The sequence below is a fragment of the Aphidius gifuensis genome, linkage group LG1 (genome assembly GCF_014905175.1).
Source record: "Aphidius gifuensis isolate YNYX2018 linkage group LG1, ASM1490517v1, whole genome shotgun sequence".
In the NCBI taxonomy this organism is placed as follows: domain Eukaryota; kingdom Metazoa; phylum Arthropoda; class Insecta; order Hymenoptera; family Braconidae; genus Aphidius; species Aphidius gifuensis.
In genome coordinates, this window is record NC_057788.1 from 28,310,250 (window position 1) to 28,330,289 (window position 20,040).

At 23.7% G+C, this 20,040-nt stretch overlaps 1 protein-coding gene across 9 annotated transcripts in view; it reads right to left on the reverse strand.

Moving 5' to 3' along the window:
- The window catches only part of LOC122860080 (protogenin-like), a 101,591-nt gene that overhangs the window by 28,316 nt on the left and 53,235 nt on the right, over positions 1-20,040 (reverse strand). For all 9 annotated transcript variants that reach the window (XR_006374424.1, XR_006374421.1, XR_006374418.1 and 6 more), the window contains one exon: positions 3,128-3,263. Coding sequence is in view for 3 of the 9 variants with exons in the window: in XM_044163757.1 (XP_044019692.1) it covers positions 3,128-3,197 (70 nt within the window). In the remaining 6 variants the exon portion in view is untranslated. The remainder of the gene's footprint in view (positions 1-3,127; positions 3,264-20,040) is intronic.

Here is a 20,040-nt window from a genome sequence, read left to right on the forward strand (position 1 = left end):
AAAAAAATTCAAGCAGAAAAATGCCCACGTGGTAGAGAAAAAAATATACCCAACAAGCTTAATTGTTTTTTAATCATTTTTTTAAAATTATCAACTCGAAAGATTAACACAGCGTGTATATTTTTTTATTAATAAATATATAAATATATTAATTGTTTAATAAAAAACAATTTTAATAATACAATAAAACCTTAGAATAAATTACAATTTAATAAAAAAAAAAAATCACCAGAATTTAATAAAATTTCAACATAAGCAAGCTAATATTTTTTTCCTAAACTCGCAATATTGGATCAGACAATATCGATATTATTATTATATTTTTTTTTTATATTTCCTTCATCTTATTTTTAACAGCACAAATAAGAAAAAAAATAAAAAAAAAACTCGATACATACTGACAAGATTGTGAGAAAATCACGAGTGGAGTTGAGGGGTTGGCATGTTTGAAATTTTGTGGGCGAAATCGTAAAACTTCTTACTGTTATATATATATGAGATTCGTAGAGAAAAAAAAAAAGCAAAGTTGTTGTATATATATATGTAATACATATTTATGGATTAACAGGGTCGAGCAAGGTCGTCATCTGGCTTAGTATCTTGTCATGGCAATAAGATATATCTACCAGTATACATAAATGAAAATCGAAAAAAATAGAAAAAAAATAAATACAAAAATGAAATGAAATAACCAGCCAAACTCATGACAATCTGAGGATAAAAATCCAAAAGTTCTCTGACATTTTTCTACAAAATTAAGATTTATTGTTTTTACTTCATGAATACTGTTCATGATTTTTTTTTCATTTGGCATAAACCAATAGTGCATGTGATCTCTTCACCTGATAAAAAATACAATTTAAACTGTATTTCGTTTCATAATAAAAATGTATTCATATAAACATTTATTATTATACATTTTTTTTTTTCTATCAATTTTTATGATAACCATGGATTTTGAGATTAAAAATTTATTTTATTAACGACAAAATTTTTTACGTAGATAAAGTACATGATCGTGTGACAAAAAAGTATCTTTGTTTTCCAATAATTTTTTTTTTTTTCTGAATTTATGAATTTTTTAAACTTACTTTTGTAAATAAATACAATTTATCTTATTGAATGGTTTCCCAGTTGAATATAATATATCTCAACAAACTTGGCAACCCATACATGACTTTTGTCTTTTATTATTTTTTCTATATTCTTTTTTTTTAGTAGAAATATATATCTATATTTGATTTGTCGCTTTGTATTTTGCTTGTGGCATGTCACTCTGAAAGTCCAAGTTTGACCATAAGTTGTGGTGACTTGTATATACAATTTACAAAACAATGTTATAATCCACATGAAAACGTAGGCAATGCCCGGAGCGATAAGTTAAAAAAAAAATAGTAAAAGAAATTAAAGAAAATAAAAAAAAAAGAATAAAAAAAAAAAAAAATCCTGGCGTTGTTCCAGTATTGCAAGGCTTACAGTAACATGGATGAATTTATCACTAAGATGACCCGATAAACGACAAGAAAATAAATGACATTTGAAAAAAATAAAAATAAATAAATAAAGCTTCATACAAACTAAACATTTTTATGTTTATCGATAGTGCTTGATTTTAATTTTTTTATACTAATATAAATAAACACAAATTTGTGACGTTGCACAGTAGTATTTTATTTTTCAAGTATTTCTACTGTGCTTGCAAAAAAAGCTCTAATTATTTTAAACACGAAACGACATGAAAAATAGTATTAACGTTGATTTAACATGAGGTCGATGTATAATCATGATTCACGCACCCATTTGTACCAAAATCATTATGTACTAGTTGGTTGACGAGTACGACAATGAGGAGGAGTAATTTCGCACCCTTATATTGCATGTAATTAATAATTATATATATAATTAGTTATAAAATTGATTATGATTCGTGATATACATCGAAAAAGTATGACCAATCAAATATGACAAGCAAATTATTATCACTTTCATGACATTTTACCTTATCGTCTGCATGAATATATTTGTAATATTTTTTGTAATTTATTTTATGAATTATTCATTATTTATAATTATTCATTATACAAATTGTATTCCTTTTTTTTAGATCAATTGGTGAATTATTTTATGACACATATGTTGACTTGATTAATCATTGATTTTTTTTTGAAATTATTTATTATTTAATTAGAGCTTATTTTAAATGTTAACCAAACAATTTAATCAACGCCAAGAATTTTTTTTTTACGATAAAAAAATACTCGTAATTTATAATTTGTAATTTGTAATTCATATATTATTAATTTAACAACAGCTTGATGAATTGTATTGATTAAAAAGGATAAAATTAAATAAATTAATAAATATTTGATATTTACATATTTTATTAATAAAATGAAATTCATTACTCATTGATGAAATATTGAAATATTTGTGTTATGGAAAAAAAATTTATTTTGTTTGTATATTTAATTAATAAAATACGTGTCTGAATAAATAGTATTTAATTATTTTTGTTTTTAAAATATTTGGCATGACTAAACTTGAAATATATCAAAGAATTTATAGATATGTATGTGAGTATATTATAATAATTTCTTCACTTTCTTTGATATACTTGACAATACATCTTGATAAATTTTCTTTGCTGCACCATGATGATACGAAGCAAGATATTTTCAAACAAAGCCTCTTGTGATCGTCTTGCTTATGTGCATGTACTAGAGTCATTTGCATAATATCCGCATAAATGCTATAATACTATTTCTGTACGTTCAAGATAAAAGACAAACGTCTTTTAAATTTTAGAAAAAAAAAAATCTCTCAGTTTTATTATTCAAAATAAATTTATAAAATATGACAACTGATAACAAACCTAATCCGCTAAAAGTCAATTTTACTTTTTATCAAAGTTTATATTTATTATTTTAAAAATTTTTTTACTGTTCCTTACTATCCTTATTTTATTATTTTTTTAAAAATTTTTTTCCTTTCTTTTTATTTATGTAAGAAATAGTTATATTTCTAATATCAATAACATACATTTGATGTTATTTAACGTTAGTAAATATACATGTTATTAAATTATGTAATGATTTTAGGTAATTGGTATTTTAGTTTAAATACATACCAGTTAATGATTGCGATACTGACAGCAAAGCAAGGCAGCACCACGTCACAAGTTGCTCACACCACACCATGACTGCTCAAAGACACTTCATATGAACTAGCCCCATCCACGGGTCTCTCGTCTTTTACCATCCATTCTAAAACATATTTAAAAATAATTTAATTAATTCAAATAAATTGTAAATAAAAGTCAATTAATAATAATACAATAAATTATTATTATTTATTTTTTTTTTTCATTTATAATAAATCAAACTTTAAATCTTAATTAAATGATTCAATTAAAAATTGTAAATTAATTATATTTTTAAAATATATAATAATATTACAAATTCATTAAGAAAACTTGAAGAGTTGAGAAAATTTTTTTTTTCCTTTAAATAATAAACATAAAAAATTTATTTAAAAAGTTGGACAGTTTTATATGTAAATGTATTGCTTAAATTGACACTTATTAATTTTTGAAACTTCACGTTTCCTTGAGCATCAAGTTCTTATATTTTAATTAAGTTATATTTAATCTGTTGGGTTGAATTGGAGAATTAAGTTACATTGAAAGTTATGATAAAGTTTTTTTTTTCTTCAATGGAAGGGTGCACTGTTCTGATAAGCGAATATAGAGGGGAATCGAGTGTAGGTCAAGTACTCTATCTATATATCAAAAGATCTCAACACTGAAATAAATTAAAAGTTGACATTATTTTTTTTTTTTTTAAAATTTTATAAATGTATAATCAATATTCGTGAAAGAACAGAAAAAAAAAATATTTAATTTTATAATAGAAAAAAGGCTTATAATTATTAATTAAAAAAAAAATTTTTAAATACAAAAAGTAATATTTTTTTTCATTAATTATTACTTTTCTTGTGTTTTGTTTAGAAAAATATTAGAATAACAAAATCATCGACCTGAAAAATAGGTCAACGAGATATCATGAATTTTCTGGCACAGTCCTCAAAATCCAAAACAATTCACGACAATGCTTTTGTTTCGAGAGTACGTTTGTACGTCTGGACAATGAGATTTGGCAATGGTCACCACTGGTCCGTTCATTTCTCAGTTGCAAAGTTAAACCATGGTATATATATATAATTAAAAGTTGTATACAATATGAAACTCGGTGAGCTTATATACTAAATTTAATCTTTGAGTTTAAGTATACAATAGGTCAAGTACTCGGCGGAGCTTTTTTTTTTTTTAAATCTCCACGTTAAAAAGTATATGGAAATTATATTTATTAATCTAAATCATATATTCAATATTAATATTAAATTATATTTTGAAAAAAAAATTATTCATCGAGCTTTTGACTTGAAGAATTTCAGCTTATTTTTAAATATTTTTATTAACAAATATAGGTATAATTAAATTTTAAATGTTGAAATTTGAATGTATTTTTTTAATCAGAAATTTTTGAAATTTTTATAATAAAATAATTTTAAATTTTAATAGCTTTTTATCATGTGTATTATATTAAAAAAAAGCTCCCTTTTAATTCTGTTAAAATTTGATTTGATTTGGAAAATTTTATATATATTTTATGCTCAAATATTATCATGTTTTTTTTATTAGCTGAGCAATAAATGTATTGAGAAATATAGAGTGTAGATATCAACAAACTCATGTGGCTACGACTCACCTGAGTAAATATAATTTTTTTTTTTCTACATGTAAATATATATAGAGACTCCCAACAGAGTTTTTTCTTTGCTAAAGAAACTTGCGTCTCGACAAATATATTTTTATTTCTCTTTTCTGTCAAGACGCTGTTTTTTTTTTTTTTTTTACTTTATATATTTTTTTTCTCGCTGACATGCGTACATGGAGAACACTTTCGTGGAAGCATAAACATATTTGCTCAGGTAACACCCATTCACTATTGCTATCAAAGGCATTGCCACTTGCCGATCTGTTTTGTGAAAAAAAAGTATTTTCATATGCTCCACAAACATACCACTTCTCACGTTCTCTAATGCATCATATTTTATTTGTACAAAAATAAAAAACGAGAGTAATAATAACATTTGAGGGAGTATTTCTTTCAATAGCATGATGAATGCTTTAAATTTTAGTATATAAATTTATAATATATGTATGCAAATTTCATGAATATACATAAAAATATATCAATCAATAAAATATAAAGCAGACATGCATTTTTTATATATATTTATATTTTTTATTATATTATTTTTTTAAAGCTAAAAAAAAAAAAATTTCTCGATATATAAAAGATACTAATTTTCAAAAGTATGTTAGCTTTGATTTTTTTTATATTTTTTTCTCAATTTATTTTTTATAGATAACATAACCAAGTTTCAAAAAAAAGCTCACCAAAAAGTCACGTAGAAAATATACAATGTTCGTTGTCCCCAACAATGACCCAAAGTTTTTTACCTAGGTTTACGGAAATGAAATCTAAAATGATGTTTGTCTTATTAAAGAACTTAAAGTATTATTTTTTTTTTTTTACGTGCAAGCCCTAATAGCTTTTTTTTTTTTTTTTCTTTGCTCTATCATTTGTAATAAATTTAATTTTTTATTAGATCCTCATATATATATTTTTTTTTCTAAATAAAAATATTATTTCTTTTTTTTTTTTTTTAATATATATATATGCCCTATTTTTCTATGAAAAATTTAACTTTTAATAAATTTTTTTTTCTCCAGTATTTCCATCAAAATATATATTATAAAAATAGTATATTATGAAAATCTTTTATTTATTTAAATTATTTTTCATTTTGTTTTGCAAATGTCAGTTCAAGTTTTTCGCACAGGTATGTATCTATGAGACGTGATGTGAAATTGTATATATAATACAATCAAATGTTTACGTCGCCAAGGGATAGGTATTCATTATACATTTTATGTGTCAGTAGTATACGAGAGAGAAAAAAAATAAAAAAAACAAGAAACAATAAAATAAAATGAAAAAAATATTAAATTGCTTTTGGTAAGAGAGAGAGAGAATTGTCAACGAAGGCAGTTTTAATGAACTTTGCATAATATTATTCACAAGAGTTTCAGTCCATTTGTAGTTATAACTTATATAGTTTATAACAGATGACGATGGTTCCAGTTGCTTGAACATTCATTTACACTTTACAACCAAGTTTACATATAAAGCTTTGTGATTAAATTTTTTAAAAATGACTACTACTAAATACACACACCTATTCTTTATAATTTAATTACAAGTTATGTAATTTTTATGTTGACAATTTATATTTCATTATGATTCTAATGAGATAGATCATTGTTAACTGCTGTTACGACGTTGCGGTAAGGTCATTGCTATTAAATTACAACCGAATCAATTTGACCAGAATATGGCATGTTTCTGAATTTATGTTATTGTCTATAATTTTGAATGTAGTCACTTGCAACAACACTTTAGTGTTGATATTGTATTACATAAACAATGATATACAATTCTTGTCATATGATATACAATTCTTGTCTGTGACTCAATTAATGTTTCACAAATTCAGAGACAATATGACAACATCAGGTTACTGACAGAGTTTAAGATTTATTAGCATGAAGATTTTGGAAAATGGATGAAATTATACAGAAGTCTCATCAAGACCATTTGGACAATCTGACATGTCCTCAAATTCCGAATCCACATGACAAATGGTACTGCTGATTTATTATCAGTCAAACCATTAAGCCAAATCATTTTTTATTTAAAACTTTTTTACCTTTTTTTTTTTTTTATTAATGTTGTAAAAATTAAAATTCTTGGATACATATTTTGTTATTTTTTAATAATGATAAACATGAAAAAGTAAAACTATAAGATATTTTTTTTTTTTTTTCGAGTCTCTGGCATTAAAGTAATCAACTTTTCAGCTCTTGATCCATGAGAGTGCATCCGTTATGGAAGCATTTTCTCCAGATTTATAAAAAAAAAGAAAAAAACAAATTTTAAATATAAAAAATAAATAAATAAAATAACTACTCTAAAAGCTGAGAAACTCGTAATCAGTTAATGAGATTGAATTATTAAATTGAAAAAAAAAAAAAGGGAAAGAAGAAAATATTTGTACTGAATTATTTTTTTGCCTAAAAAATAATGAAGTACCATGAAATTCTCTTATTTATATGTTAAAAAAACGATAAATATTTTTTAACTTCAACTCATTTAATTAAACTATCTGAAAACTGGTGATTGAATTTCCTAATAACAAAAAAAAAAATAAAAAATAAAACAAATTTCAAAAGAAATGTCTTGATGGATTTTTTTTTTATTCATTAAAATTTATATACGTGTGGGATTTTATTTCGAATTAAAACGAGATCGTTAGGATGAAAAACAAAAAAAATTAAAACTTTTTTTTTATACTGTATGTGTGTATTTGAAAAGTAGAGACGATTCAAAGAATTTATTATCTAATTAATTCTTCTAGGGATAACTTTGATAATAAATTAATTACAGACAACTTAGTCCAGCTGTAGAAAAATTATATAATCGAAAAAATATGATTATAAAATTTAATTCGTTTATAGAAAAATATTTTAATCAAGATATAATTGAAATTTTTATAAATTACTGTTGATTATACTTTCAAGATAAATTATCAAATGGGTAATTTCTTCAACTATAAAAAAAAAGAAAAATTATACATAATATATAACCATTTAAAATTTTAACTTCATTGTATATTACTGTAGATATAGAAAAAATTCAGCATTGCGTATATCTTCAATGTATATAACAGATATTTTGCGGCGCCAAGTTGACTTTCTTCAAAGATACTTTGGCACAGATCCATGGGCGTATACGAATCGATTTTACAAACTCCATTTTTATTTTTACAATATCTTTAAGGTTTATCTTAAATTATGAATTATAAAAAAAATTTTAATTGGTGTTATTTTTAATTATTAACATAAAAAAAAATAATTATTTAAAACAAAAAAATACTTGAATGTTTTTTACGGTTATTTAAGATTTTTTTATATGAAACATATATAATATTTATTAATTTTTTTTTTTTTTTTTCTGTTACACAGTGGGTTTAGAGTCTTTAATTTTTTTATTAAAAAAAAAAAAGAGTCGTAAACAAAAAAAAGTACTTGAAAATCTTCTGGGCAGGTTGGTACTCGCAGCATGGACTATTGTGGTCGACAATCCCCGACGGGATGAACGTCGGGCTTGGCGTCACTACTTGCGTAATTAAAATTATTATGATTAAATTGTCTGTAAAATTTTCTTTTTTATTTTTCACGGCGTTACTTTAATCTTCTTTTCTCCTCACGCGGTGTTGAGTTATATACATTGAGCAACGTTGAGGTCAAAAGCTTATACTTGAAAAAGAAATAAAAATTATAAAAAAATGACAAAAAAAAAAGGAAAAATCCTTGTCCTGTTTTTTAAGATTCATTCATTGTTTTAATAAAATATAGATGTTAATTAACATGTTTGAATAACAATTGCGACAAAATTTTTTTTAATTAAAAAGTTTAAATTTTACTGTAAAATTATTAAATAAATTATTTATATATGTATCTTAAAAAAAAAAAGAAAATGATTTAGAATTTTTTATATGATTTTTCGTCGTTGGAATATTTCTTGGAATATTTCTTTTATATCTTCTAATGATGCAAAGACGTTTGAATTGAAAATTATTAGTACAAAGAGGTGCAATCAAGAACAATTTTTTATGTTCACTCTGTTATCAGTTTTTATTTATTTCTTTTTATATTTATTCGACGAGATGGAAATATAAAATTGCAGAAGAAAAGTAAAAACTAAATGGTCAATATAGAAACCTTGGGAAAAATTTTAATTTCAATCTTATGAAAAACTAAAAATATTGAATTTTATAGTTGCCCAATTTTATATTTTTTCATTTTGAACTTCTTCAGATAATACTGCATAAAGTGAATAAAATTTACCACCTTCAGGCTATGTTCCTTGTCACAAAGAAGGATAAAAGATGAAAAAAAAAAATTTCTATATAGGAATATCTAAATTATGACTTGCGGCAATGGGTCTCAAAGCGTTACAATCTTTTGAAATAAGTTCACAGATGTTTAGTTACAATTAAATTGATACCTTTAAGATATTGTTCATTGAAAAAAAAAAAAAATCTACGATAAAAAAATAACAATAATGGATTATTTTTGCAAACAAGTAGTCATTTTATATAATAAAAAAAATAAAAGTATCAATCGTAGAATTATCTAAATATAAACAAACGTAATAAAATTATTTTGACAAAATAAATCTGTTATTTGATTAGTTACTGTACGAATTTAAAAAAAAAAAATTTACATTCAAAACGAACTAGCAATTTTAATAAAGAAAAAAGTAAATTAAATTTAGAAAGAGTTCTAATTTTTAATTGAATTTTCATTAAATTTATCGATAATATCAAAAGAAATTGTCAATTAATTATTATATTATTATTTTATTCGTATGTATATTTATCATTCGCAACAGTTGGTTATAATATATATTCACATTTTATTGATTTTCAAATGCCATCAAAGTTTTACGACTACAGTTTGTTCAAGTTTTTTTACATCAAGTGACCATATCATACACTTCTGACCCTCGAATTCTCACTCCAGTATACATTAAATGACAAATGAAATTTTACTTTTAATTTTTCTGCAATTTAAAAAGTATAAAAAATAAAAATTGGTCAGTTAAACACCGTTAAATATCGTTGATATTATTTTATAAATTGATAACTACTTGTTATATATCGAAATGATTGATAATGACATAATTGTATTTCTATAAGTTAACTTCGCACAGTTGTCACACAAGTTTTTTAAATGACAGATAATTATAAAATTTAATAATTATTATTTTACTAAAATAGTGCATGTATAAATAAATTCTATTATAAATTTTTGACGATAAGACTTGTGAGGTAATTTTTTGTTGAATTTTTGAAATTACCTTTGTAAATGGATCAAAGGAAATTGCGTTATATATTTTAATGTCAAACATGATCTTTGATAAATTATATTATAAGTACACTTTACGTACGTTAACTTGGTTTAATAATTATTTATTTTTTTTAACGTTATATACTTAAGATGGCATTTAACAATCACAAGACGTTTGTGACTCTTAAATATCTCATATACTCAAACATTCGTTTGTTAAAAAAAAAAAAAGAAAATTGTCGAGTAAGTAGATTACAGAAATTTATTATTCATTTTCTAGCTTATTCAATTTTGTTAATGCAAACATGCCAAGGTATTTTTATAAGCACCAGGCATTTTTCCAGAAAAGTACTTAAACAACCAGATACTTGAGTTAAGTCTGCTAATTATTGGATTGCGTACTTAACCACAATTCTATATCGTCCAAATTTTTTTTCTTACCCTATGCGTATATTTTCTAATAAAAAAAAAACCTCAACATCTTTATTGTTTTTTAAAAAAAATTAAAATATAAGTTTTTTAAAAATATTTTCCATCCATCAATGACTCATCATATAAATTTTCTCTTCACATCGATCTTTGAAATTTTTATTATTATTTTATGGTAATTCATGTCAACAGAAAAAAAAAAAAAAAAAAAAAAAAAACTACCCTCTCGTTTGAAAGTTATATAAAGTGTTAATATTCTCGTATCGACAGCTTCGTTTTTTTTATTACCCAAAAGTTTTACTTTATATCTGATAAGCGACAAATTGTCTTTGGCTCTCAGTGACTCAATAATATTTTCAACCAACTCACTTATTTCATATTTAACTAAAAAAAAAAAAAATAGTATATTAAATTGACCTTTTATGTCAGCTTATGTACACATATACACCGCATGTTTTACTCGGATCAAAGAAAATGTACCCGCATTTGAGTTACATGGAAATTTATGGTGACGTCAATGTGTTTATACAAGGGTTTATAATTTTAATGTACATATTACCTCATGATAATAATAATAATTTTATAAAAAACTCAGTGTGGACTCAGCCAGTTGAAAAAAAAAAAAGAATGGTGAATGAAATTTTAACGGGTATCTTATAATTTTGTTCGTCATTGAATTGCAAATTTACAATCGATATGTGTATACACTTTCAGATAGAAAAAACACTGGAAAAATTGTCAGCCCATTATATCTAAATTCCATTTTCTTACCCACTTTTCTAGAAAAACAATTCAAGTATTTTTTTTTTTTTGTGTTTCTTGATACTTATCTCTGGCAATACCATCTTTTAGTATCTTGAAATCTTCAACAATCAAGCTCTTTATAGCATGAAGAATAAAATTGATTTTCAATTGACAATAAGTTATGTACTCACGCACGATTCAGTTAAATTTAATCTTATGAATTGAAAATTTTCACTGTATAAACAACCAAATTTTCCAGATAAAACTCTCAATCACAATGAAAATACTAAAAGAAAAATTTATATTGAATAATTCACGATATAAAATTTATATAAAATTATAAAGAATTGAGTGTAAATATTTCGTGATTAAATAATACATTCTAATAAGATAATTTTTACTCAATTTAAAATAATCACAATTTCCAATAATGATAATAATTCGTATGGCAAAAAAATAATAATGATTTTAGTGATAATAATTTGCATAGTAAAAAAAAAAATAGTATAAATATTTAAAATTTTTAAATTAAATCAGGTTTTTTTTTTTTTTAAAAAAGACATTTTTTTAGCTACAGTACAGTGAGTAATTTTTTTTTTTTCATCTATCTAGGTGATAAATCATTCGAGTTATATAAAAATGAAAATTATAAAAATCTGGTAAATCAAAATGTTTTATGAAATGTTTGAAATAAAAATATTCGTTTATATACGTATTCAAAATAAAAAAAAAATAAAAAAATAAAAATTCATAAATATTTATATTTTTGCTAGCTCAAATCGAAACATATCTTTAATTATTTATTGCTTCAAGAACTTAAAAATTTATCAATTTAAATAAAATAGAAAAAATTGTTTTACATTTTTTTAATTAATTTATAATATCATCTTATGATTCCGATGATAATTTATTTTACAATTTTAATTCTAAAAATAAACAGATTAAAAAAACACTAGGGTAATTTCAATAAACCCTGAATATTTTTTTTAGTAATAAAAATAAGCTTGATGATTTTCTATTAATTTTTCAATAGAAAATAAAATTTTTATATGCTAAAATTATTTAGATCATCAGGTTGATCCATGTGTAGACACTTGTGTAATTTTAATTCGAAATAAAAGAATAAAAATTTCACAAGGTATGAAGTAATACCACACGGTAGTAAGCAAGGATGACCAAACAAGAAACGACATAGTGAATAGAGAAACTTTGTACAACCAGATTCGAGTCACGCGTTGGCTAACCAATGCCACATCGCGCTTTATCCGTTGCCTGAAGCTATTTAACCCTCTGTTCGCATTGCACCAAGTCTTTGTCATACTCAACCTTAACCATCCCCAACTAACCAACCAACTCCTTTTTCCTAGTGTTTGTTAAAGGTTTACTTTCATTGCCATTGTAACTTTTCTTTTACACTCCTCCATCCCTCTTTAAGCCATGCATGTACCGACAATCCTTAGATAAGTATACTTTACTTCCAGACGTACGTACAGGGCCTTCCGCCACTTCAGACAAAGCCACTTACTTTTGTTCATTTTTTTTTTTTTTTTTTTATATCAAATTTTATTTTTTCTTCTACTCTTGTATGATAGTAAACTAACCCTTGATTTGAAATATTAAAATCTACTCAAGTTATTAATTTTAATTTTTTTATATTTTTTAAATTCACTGTTATTTTAAAAATAATACTTCAATGTTTTAAAATTACTCAATAAATTATGTTATGCAATTTAAATTTAAATTTACATAATTTATGCATTTTCTTTTATTTAATTACTTTTTTATATATGTATTTTAATGATGCATTGAATTTAACAGTCGTTTATCTTTGTAAAGAAATAGAACTATAAAAAAAATACAAAAAAAAAAATTATATATTTGCATTGTATAAAATTGAAATTTTTTATTTATATATAAATTGTTTTTCGTAGAAATATCACTGGGATTATCTAACATGATCGAATCTTGAGGAAAAAAAAAAAAATAAAATAAGTAATCAGTACAAGGTTGTTTGCTAAACTCATGCGACTGCCGTTGCGTCTCATGGGATGTTGTTCTATCTATGAAGCAATATTCCAATGTGATTCTATTCTACGAGCCTTTAAGCTACAATAATACATTTACTTTTGTATTTTTATTTTTTTCCTTACACACAATTTTCTATACTTACAAATTTTCAAAACTACTTGTTCTTTTATCAAAAACGTTTTGTAATATAATTTTTTTTTGTAATAGACAATTTCAATATTTTACATGTTCAGTCGCAAAATAATGATAAATCGATATCGAACAAAATGTCGGGGATAATGTACGATCAGTATGAAGCCTCATATAATATTCCTTTAAAATTTTAAGAGTCTATACAGTGTCAAAGACGATATATAAATATCATACTTTCATATCATCCACAAATTTAATCTACCAACAAAAAAAAAAATAAAATAAAATAAAATAAAACAAAAGAAAGTATAATAATAATCATGTTCCCAGTTAAACTTTTAATTAATAATTATTATAACAATTGAAATAATTATACTATATTTTATTTAAAAAAAAAAGCAATATATTATTTTGTATTTTTAAAAGTATGCATGAATTAAAGTTTTCGCTTAAATATACATACATAATCAAATAAAATTTAAACAAATGAATTTTTGATTAAAAAACTAATTAAAATAAAAATAATTATATATGCGAGTTTTAAAATAAATAATTATAATTAAATTTATTATTCGAGTAAATAATAATATTATTTTTACTTGATTATTAATTTAATCATCATTATGGAACATGTTGTTCTAAAGCAATGTATGAGCTGGTTGAATTTACGTGATAAATGCCACTGGTATATTAAAACGACTGAACAATATACTTGATTGTGGGGTCAACAAGCTAAATTACATTTAATATTACCTGAAATTGATATGTCTCTCGGTTTTGTATGAAATGAGCTAAATAAATCTTTTCTATAACTTAATATAAACCATTATTCACAGGCAGTATAAATTTTTTATGTTTTTCTACTATCATCATGTGTTTTTCATTAATGTTCAAGGATAAATAAATAAATTATTAAAAATTATATTGTGAAAAATATTAATGTATATTTTAATGTATTGCAAAATTGTGTTATTATTATTATGTCGATAGTGCAGAGTCATATTATAAAGCTCGGACGTTGAGCTGAGCTCAATGTGGCGTTCAATGGTGAGCTTGATGGGAAGAATTTTTTTATTTTTTATTTATGTACCTGTCAAAGTATTTTCTCACTACGAGTTAACACGTGTGGAGAATAAATGTCAGTACAGATGAAAAAAAAAACCAGACAGATATTGAAAAAAATATATATTTTAGTATAGTTATATAATTTTGTGCTTTTTATTTTTACAATTGCAAGAGTAATTTGTATTCCATGATGATGGTTCATTTAATTTATAAAAATTTCGTTAAACATAAAGTGGCTTTGTATTGAATTAAGATTGCAGATATTGCATTTAATGATCATAGACAATTTACAAGTGCTTTTATAAAACTTTGCAATTCAGCTTTTTTGTTTTAATTTAATTTTAAAACTCAGAATCAATTACAGACAAGTGATACGATTGACAGAACACGTGCGATAATAAAATATCAATAGCAAAAGAATAAATAAATATATATACATATATAAAGAATAAAAATAAAACCGAAAAAAAAGCAAACGAACTAAGAGCTTGAAATGAATCGTGGCAAGAGACGATAAAAAAGTTTTTAACAAAAGAACTGATAGTTGCATGTTTTGTGTTGAGTCGAGACAAAGAAACAACATGAGCATGACCAAAGAAAGAACAATGAGAAAAAAAATATAAAAAAAAAAAAAAATAGATAAAAATGAATTAATGGATTTAATGCAATGAAAAAAACCATTACTTTATCTTAAATTTGTGAAAGAAAAAAGAATAAAAAAAGAGAGCTTTTATCAGCACAGTCATAATCGATTAATTAATTTTTGAACCATATTTTAATTGAACAAATGAAAAAAAAAGAATAAATAAATTACATGGTTAACAATATAAGTAATATATGATTTAAAAATACAATATACAATGCATCAAATCTTATTATTTGTTTTTTTTTTTCTTTTTACCTGTCAACAGCTAAAAGCTTTATCGTTAAAATTACGTTCCGGAAATGTCATTTTTGAAAATGACGATGTAGGTTCCGCCGGAAGGAAGAAAAGAGTTGGACAAGACTGTGTCATAAATCATTGATATTTCACTATTTATATACACAACTAAAAATTTAAAAAAGTATTAAACTAAAAAATTTATTTAAAAGATATTTTCATTTGGTTTATAAAATAATGTCCATTTCATATAAATGCGATTTTTTTTATTTACAAAATAATTTTGATGGAAATATAATTTATGTGTATATTTTTCCATCAATTTATTTTAACTTGACAGATATATCGTTGAGTAAAACATATTTAAAAAAAGGCTAAATATATATTTTGGAAAAAATCAATGAATAAAATGTGAATTAAAATAATGTAAAATAAAAAAAGTAATAACGACCTTGAGACTGAAATAAAGTAAAATCATGAATGGATAATCAGTATCGAGAGATTGATCGATTAATTTACATTTGTATCAACCATATATTTTTATTGCTGAATATGAAAAGCGAGACTGGCATAAACTTTTGTGTAGAATGAAATTTTTCTCGTCGACGGACTGCTAGTTCGTAAAACAGGCGTGGTTTTGATATTTCTATCACGTCCACTTGCCTGTTCTACGTTTGGACGAGCAAGAAATGAAAACCATAAATTCACTGGTGTATGCCTCATACAATGCTTGTTCGCTCATATAAAAAAAAATGAAATAATAATAATAATAAAATAAATCGAATGATAAGGACATCAGGGAAGCATTCTTGTGCTGACCGTTTACGGTACATATTGTGAAAATATACCGCACATAAATTCTCAGTGTGGTAAGATCATTATTCTCTATTTTTTCGTAGATAAGTTTTTTTTTTTTTTTATTGTATAAATTGACTCTTCTATATAAAAGAAAAAATCGATAAGAATTTTTTACTTTTTATTCAACAAAAGTTTTTTTTTTTTCCGCCAATGAATTTTTGAAAAGTTATGCTTTATATTCAATTGACAAAATATTTTTTATCAACAATTGAAATGCTCATAAAGAATTGTTAGGGAAGAGAAAAAAAAAAAGGAAAAATTCGACAAGTGCACTAAACTTTTGATTTGTTTGGAAAAGTTTTTTAGATATAAAAAAATTTTACATGAGCTATAAAATTTTTAATTTTATAGCTTGATAAAAATCAAAGTTTAAATGAAAAAAAAAAAAAGGAAGAAACGTTAGAAAAATTCGTGTATTTAAACGGATATTTAGCAGTATATATTGATTGTATTTACTGGAACAACATGTGAATGAAATTTGTTAAAATTAAACAAAACTTCATTGCAAACTATTTGGTTTGTTTCATTTCAGTTAACTCTATGTACCAGTATGTTTTAAAAGTTTCCACGTCCACAGTAAATTTACATATCAACTCTTCGGTAAATATGAAAATACTAAGTGAAAATTATGTGATCAATAATTTGTACAAAAAAAGATAAACATTTAAAAATAATAATAAATTAATTTCAAGTAGTATTATTCAAGTAGCTTTCTTGTAATTTTAATATAAATAAATTTTTCTAAAGATATTTAATTTTCAAGTTGAAGCTTATAAAAGTGTATGTCTTTCTTTCATTTGGACACCATGCTTTTATTAATATTGCATTTACTTCTGTCACTCTATTGTTTCATTTTGTAATTATTATTTTTTTTTTTTTTCTTTTTCTTTATTTCACGAAGACAGGGAGATATACAGATGTATAATCAAAATGTCTAGCCTCCAATAATTGCTACAATTTGGCATCCAAGTTTTTAATATAAAAGTATATTGTATTTTTATATTAAATTAGCACGCTTTAATCTCACCTCAAATTCGCCGACGGCAAGTCACGAAAATTTTCAAATTGAAAATACGATAGTCAGAACACGCTTGTCGACATTTCAAATAATAATAAATTAAATTTTTTTTTATACTTTAATAAAGTTACTTACAATTAACGATAATTGTAATAATGAAATATTTTTTTTTCTTTTTTAGTTAATAAAATGAATAACGCATACTTTTTATTTTTTTTTCTGTCGAAAAAAAAAATAATGAATTTTAATAAAAAATATCAAATCGTATATTCGTAATACAGCTTTCTTTTCACTAAATAAAAAAGCTCAAAAAATAAAAAAATAAAAAACATTTTATTGTATTAATTCAATATATTTTTTTGGGAAAATTATCAACATGTCCGACAGAACGTTGACTAGTATCACTTTTTTTTTTAAACTACCAAGATGCCTGACCAAGCATTGACTACCATCACTTTTAATACGCTTATATATTAATTTTTTTTTGTAATTTTTAATCATAATAAAATAAACATACGGAATTGTTTTTCTAAATTTCATTTCTCGTGTTATTTTTAAGTTCAAATGAGAAATAAATATATTTATTCATCATAAACTTATTAATTATTTTAACATCGTTTCATTTTACTATTGTTAAAATATATATATTTTATTTTAATTCAAAGTTGATGTTTGTTGTTTTAAAAATAAAATATCTACAGGCTTGTTATTTCTACCAATAATCAAAATAATCCTTCGAAAAATATACAATATATGCGCGTATAATGTTCGGGTAGCTTTTTCTTTTTTTTTATTTATCCATTGTCTGGGAAATCCCCGTTGTTGGATAAAACATTCAATGTAGAAATAACAATATTACAAAAAAAAAAAAAGGATGCGTATATCCTGTGTTTTATATATAATATTAAAGTAAAAAAAAAAAAAGTAAATATACAATCAATTTGTGTTAAAAATAATGTTTAGTAAAAACTTTAATCAACTTGTTTTTTAACGTTAAAAAACAAAAGTACTTGAAAAACTTTTATACATTTCAAAATAGCTCTCACGGAAACTTCAAATTTACCTAGTCATTATTCACTTGATCATTTGACCCATAAAAATTTGTTGAAAAAAAAATTTATCTTTTGCTTTTATCTAAAAAAAATTTTAATGTTTATAATAATTGAATGAATCATATGACGCGTTGTATAAAAAATTTATTCATCAAATGTCATAGTATCCGAGTTTATACTAGAATGATAAACGAATAAAATAAATCAAAAAAAAAAAAAAATAAACGTTAAAAAATAGTCAATAAAATTAAAAAAAAAAATAAATAAAAAATTGGAATGAAAACGTATTGACTATATAGACTGGGTACACCCACATCCGGTTGGGCTATTTCTGTGACTCTTCCAGTACGATACACACGACAACCTGGCTTTTCCAGACACGAACTAGCAATACCTGTATACGTCACAATAAATTCATGTGGTATCTTCATTCCCCTCGCGTGGACATCTAGCCATAGGTAGATATATCTCTTGGGATTTTCCGGTTTACACATATATGTAGTAAAATGTAGCAGAGAGAATTCGTAAATTAGTTCATTCACAGTTACTGTTCATTTATGTCAGATTCTGTGCAGCTGTTTTGTGTGACCTAAATATATATCTATATATCGAATGTCAAATATAATACTGTGAAATTACAGTCTTGTAATTTCTGACAAGTTGAACAACAATAATTATATTTTCTAGTCTATTATACAAATAGTTTAAAACTAAAATATACACTGACTGGAAATTTTTTATTGTAGATAAAAATGTTTCGAAATTACAAGAAAATCAATAAAGAGAATTTTTTTTTTTTTAATAAATTTAATTAATAATTATTATATTTTTTTTAAATCATTCAATCTAAAATATCTAATACTAACATGGTAACAATATTGTTGTCTATTGTCACACATAAACTCCAAGAATTTTGACGAATTTCCATGCAATGCATAAACTTTTAACCGCAAAGCTTTACATAATATACACAAACACACACTAAGATGTACACCGGATATTGTTGAAACCAAAGCTTCTAGATATAATGTAACAGTTTAACTGTTTATGCACTATGGTTTTGCATTTACCCGTCACAATTTAATTGTTTTTATTCTCTTTATTTCTCATAAAAAATTTCCATTTCAAACAATGAGACATTAAATTATTGATCCAAAAATAATGAGACTGTTGTTTTTTGCTATTCTAAATGTCATTTGTTTTTTTTTTTTATTCGTTGAATTAAGTTTCACTGCATTTTATCAAATATCAGTTCTATTTGAAATATCTCTCAACGATTTATTATACATAGATTGATTTATAAAAATTGTACCGTTAAAAAAAAAAAAAGTAAAATAAAAAGGTGATTTATGTTAAAATATTGAAAATTTATTATTTGTTAAATTTAAACGTTGAATAATTTCCAATATTGTCGTATATAATGAGTTAAATGATGAATAGAGTTTCTCTTTGATTAATTTTGCCAAGTTTCTTGTAATTTTCAACTGCATATAATTATGAATTACATAGTTCATGGAATAATGCTTCAGTGGTTGTCATTGATATTGGCACACAATGTTACCTTCAGTATTGTAGCTTACAAGTTTGGCCATGGTTAACGCATGATAATTTGAATATTTGAAAATACCTTGTCTGCATTCTGCACTTAGTAGACGCTCAATGGCATTTTGGAATGTTTAATATATTACATTTTCGTTACGCTCGATATAAAAACGATATAGTCGGTCGCCACAAAAAAAAAAAAACTACTTGTTATACGTGGTAATCAGTTAGTTAAGATCTCATTAATAGCTTG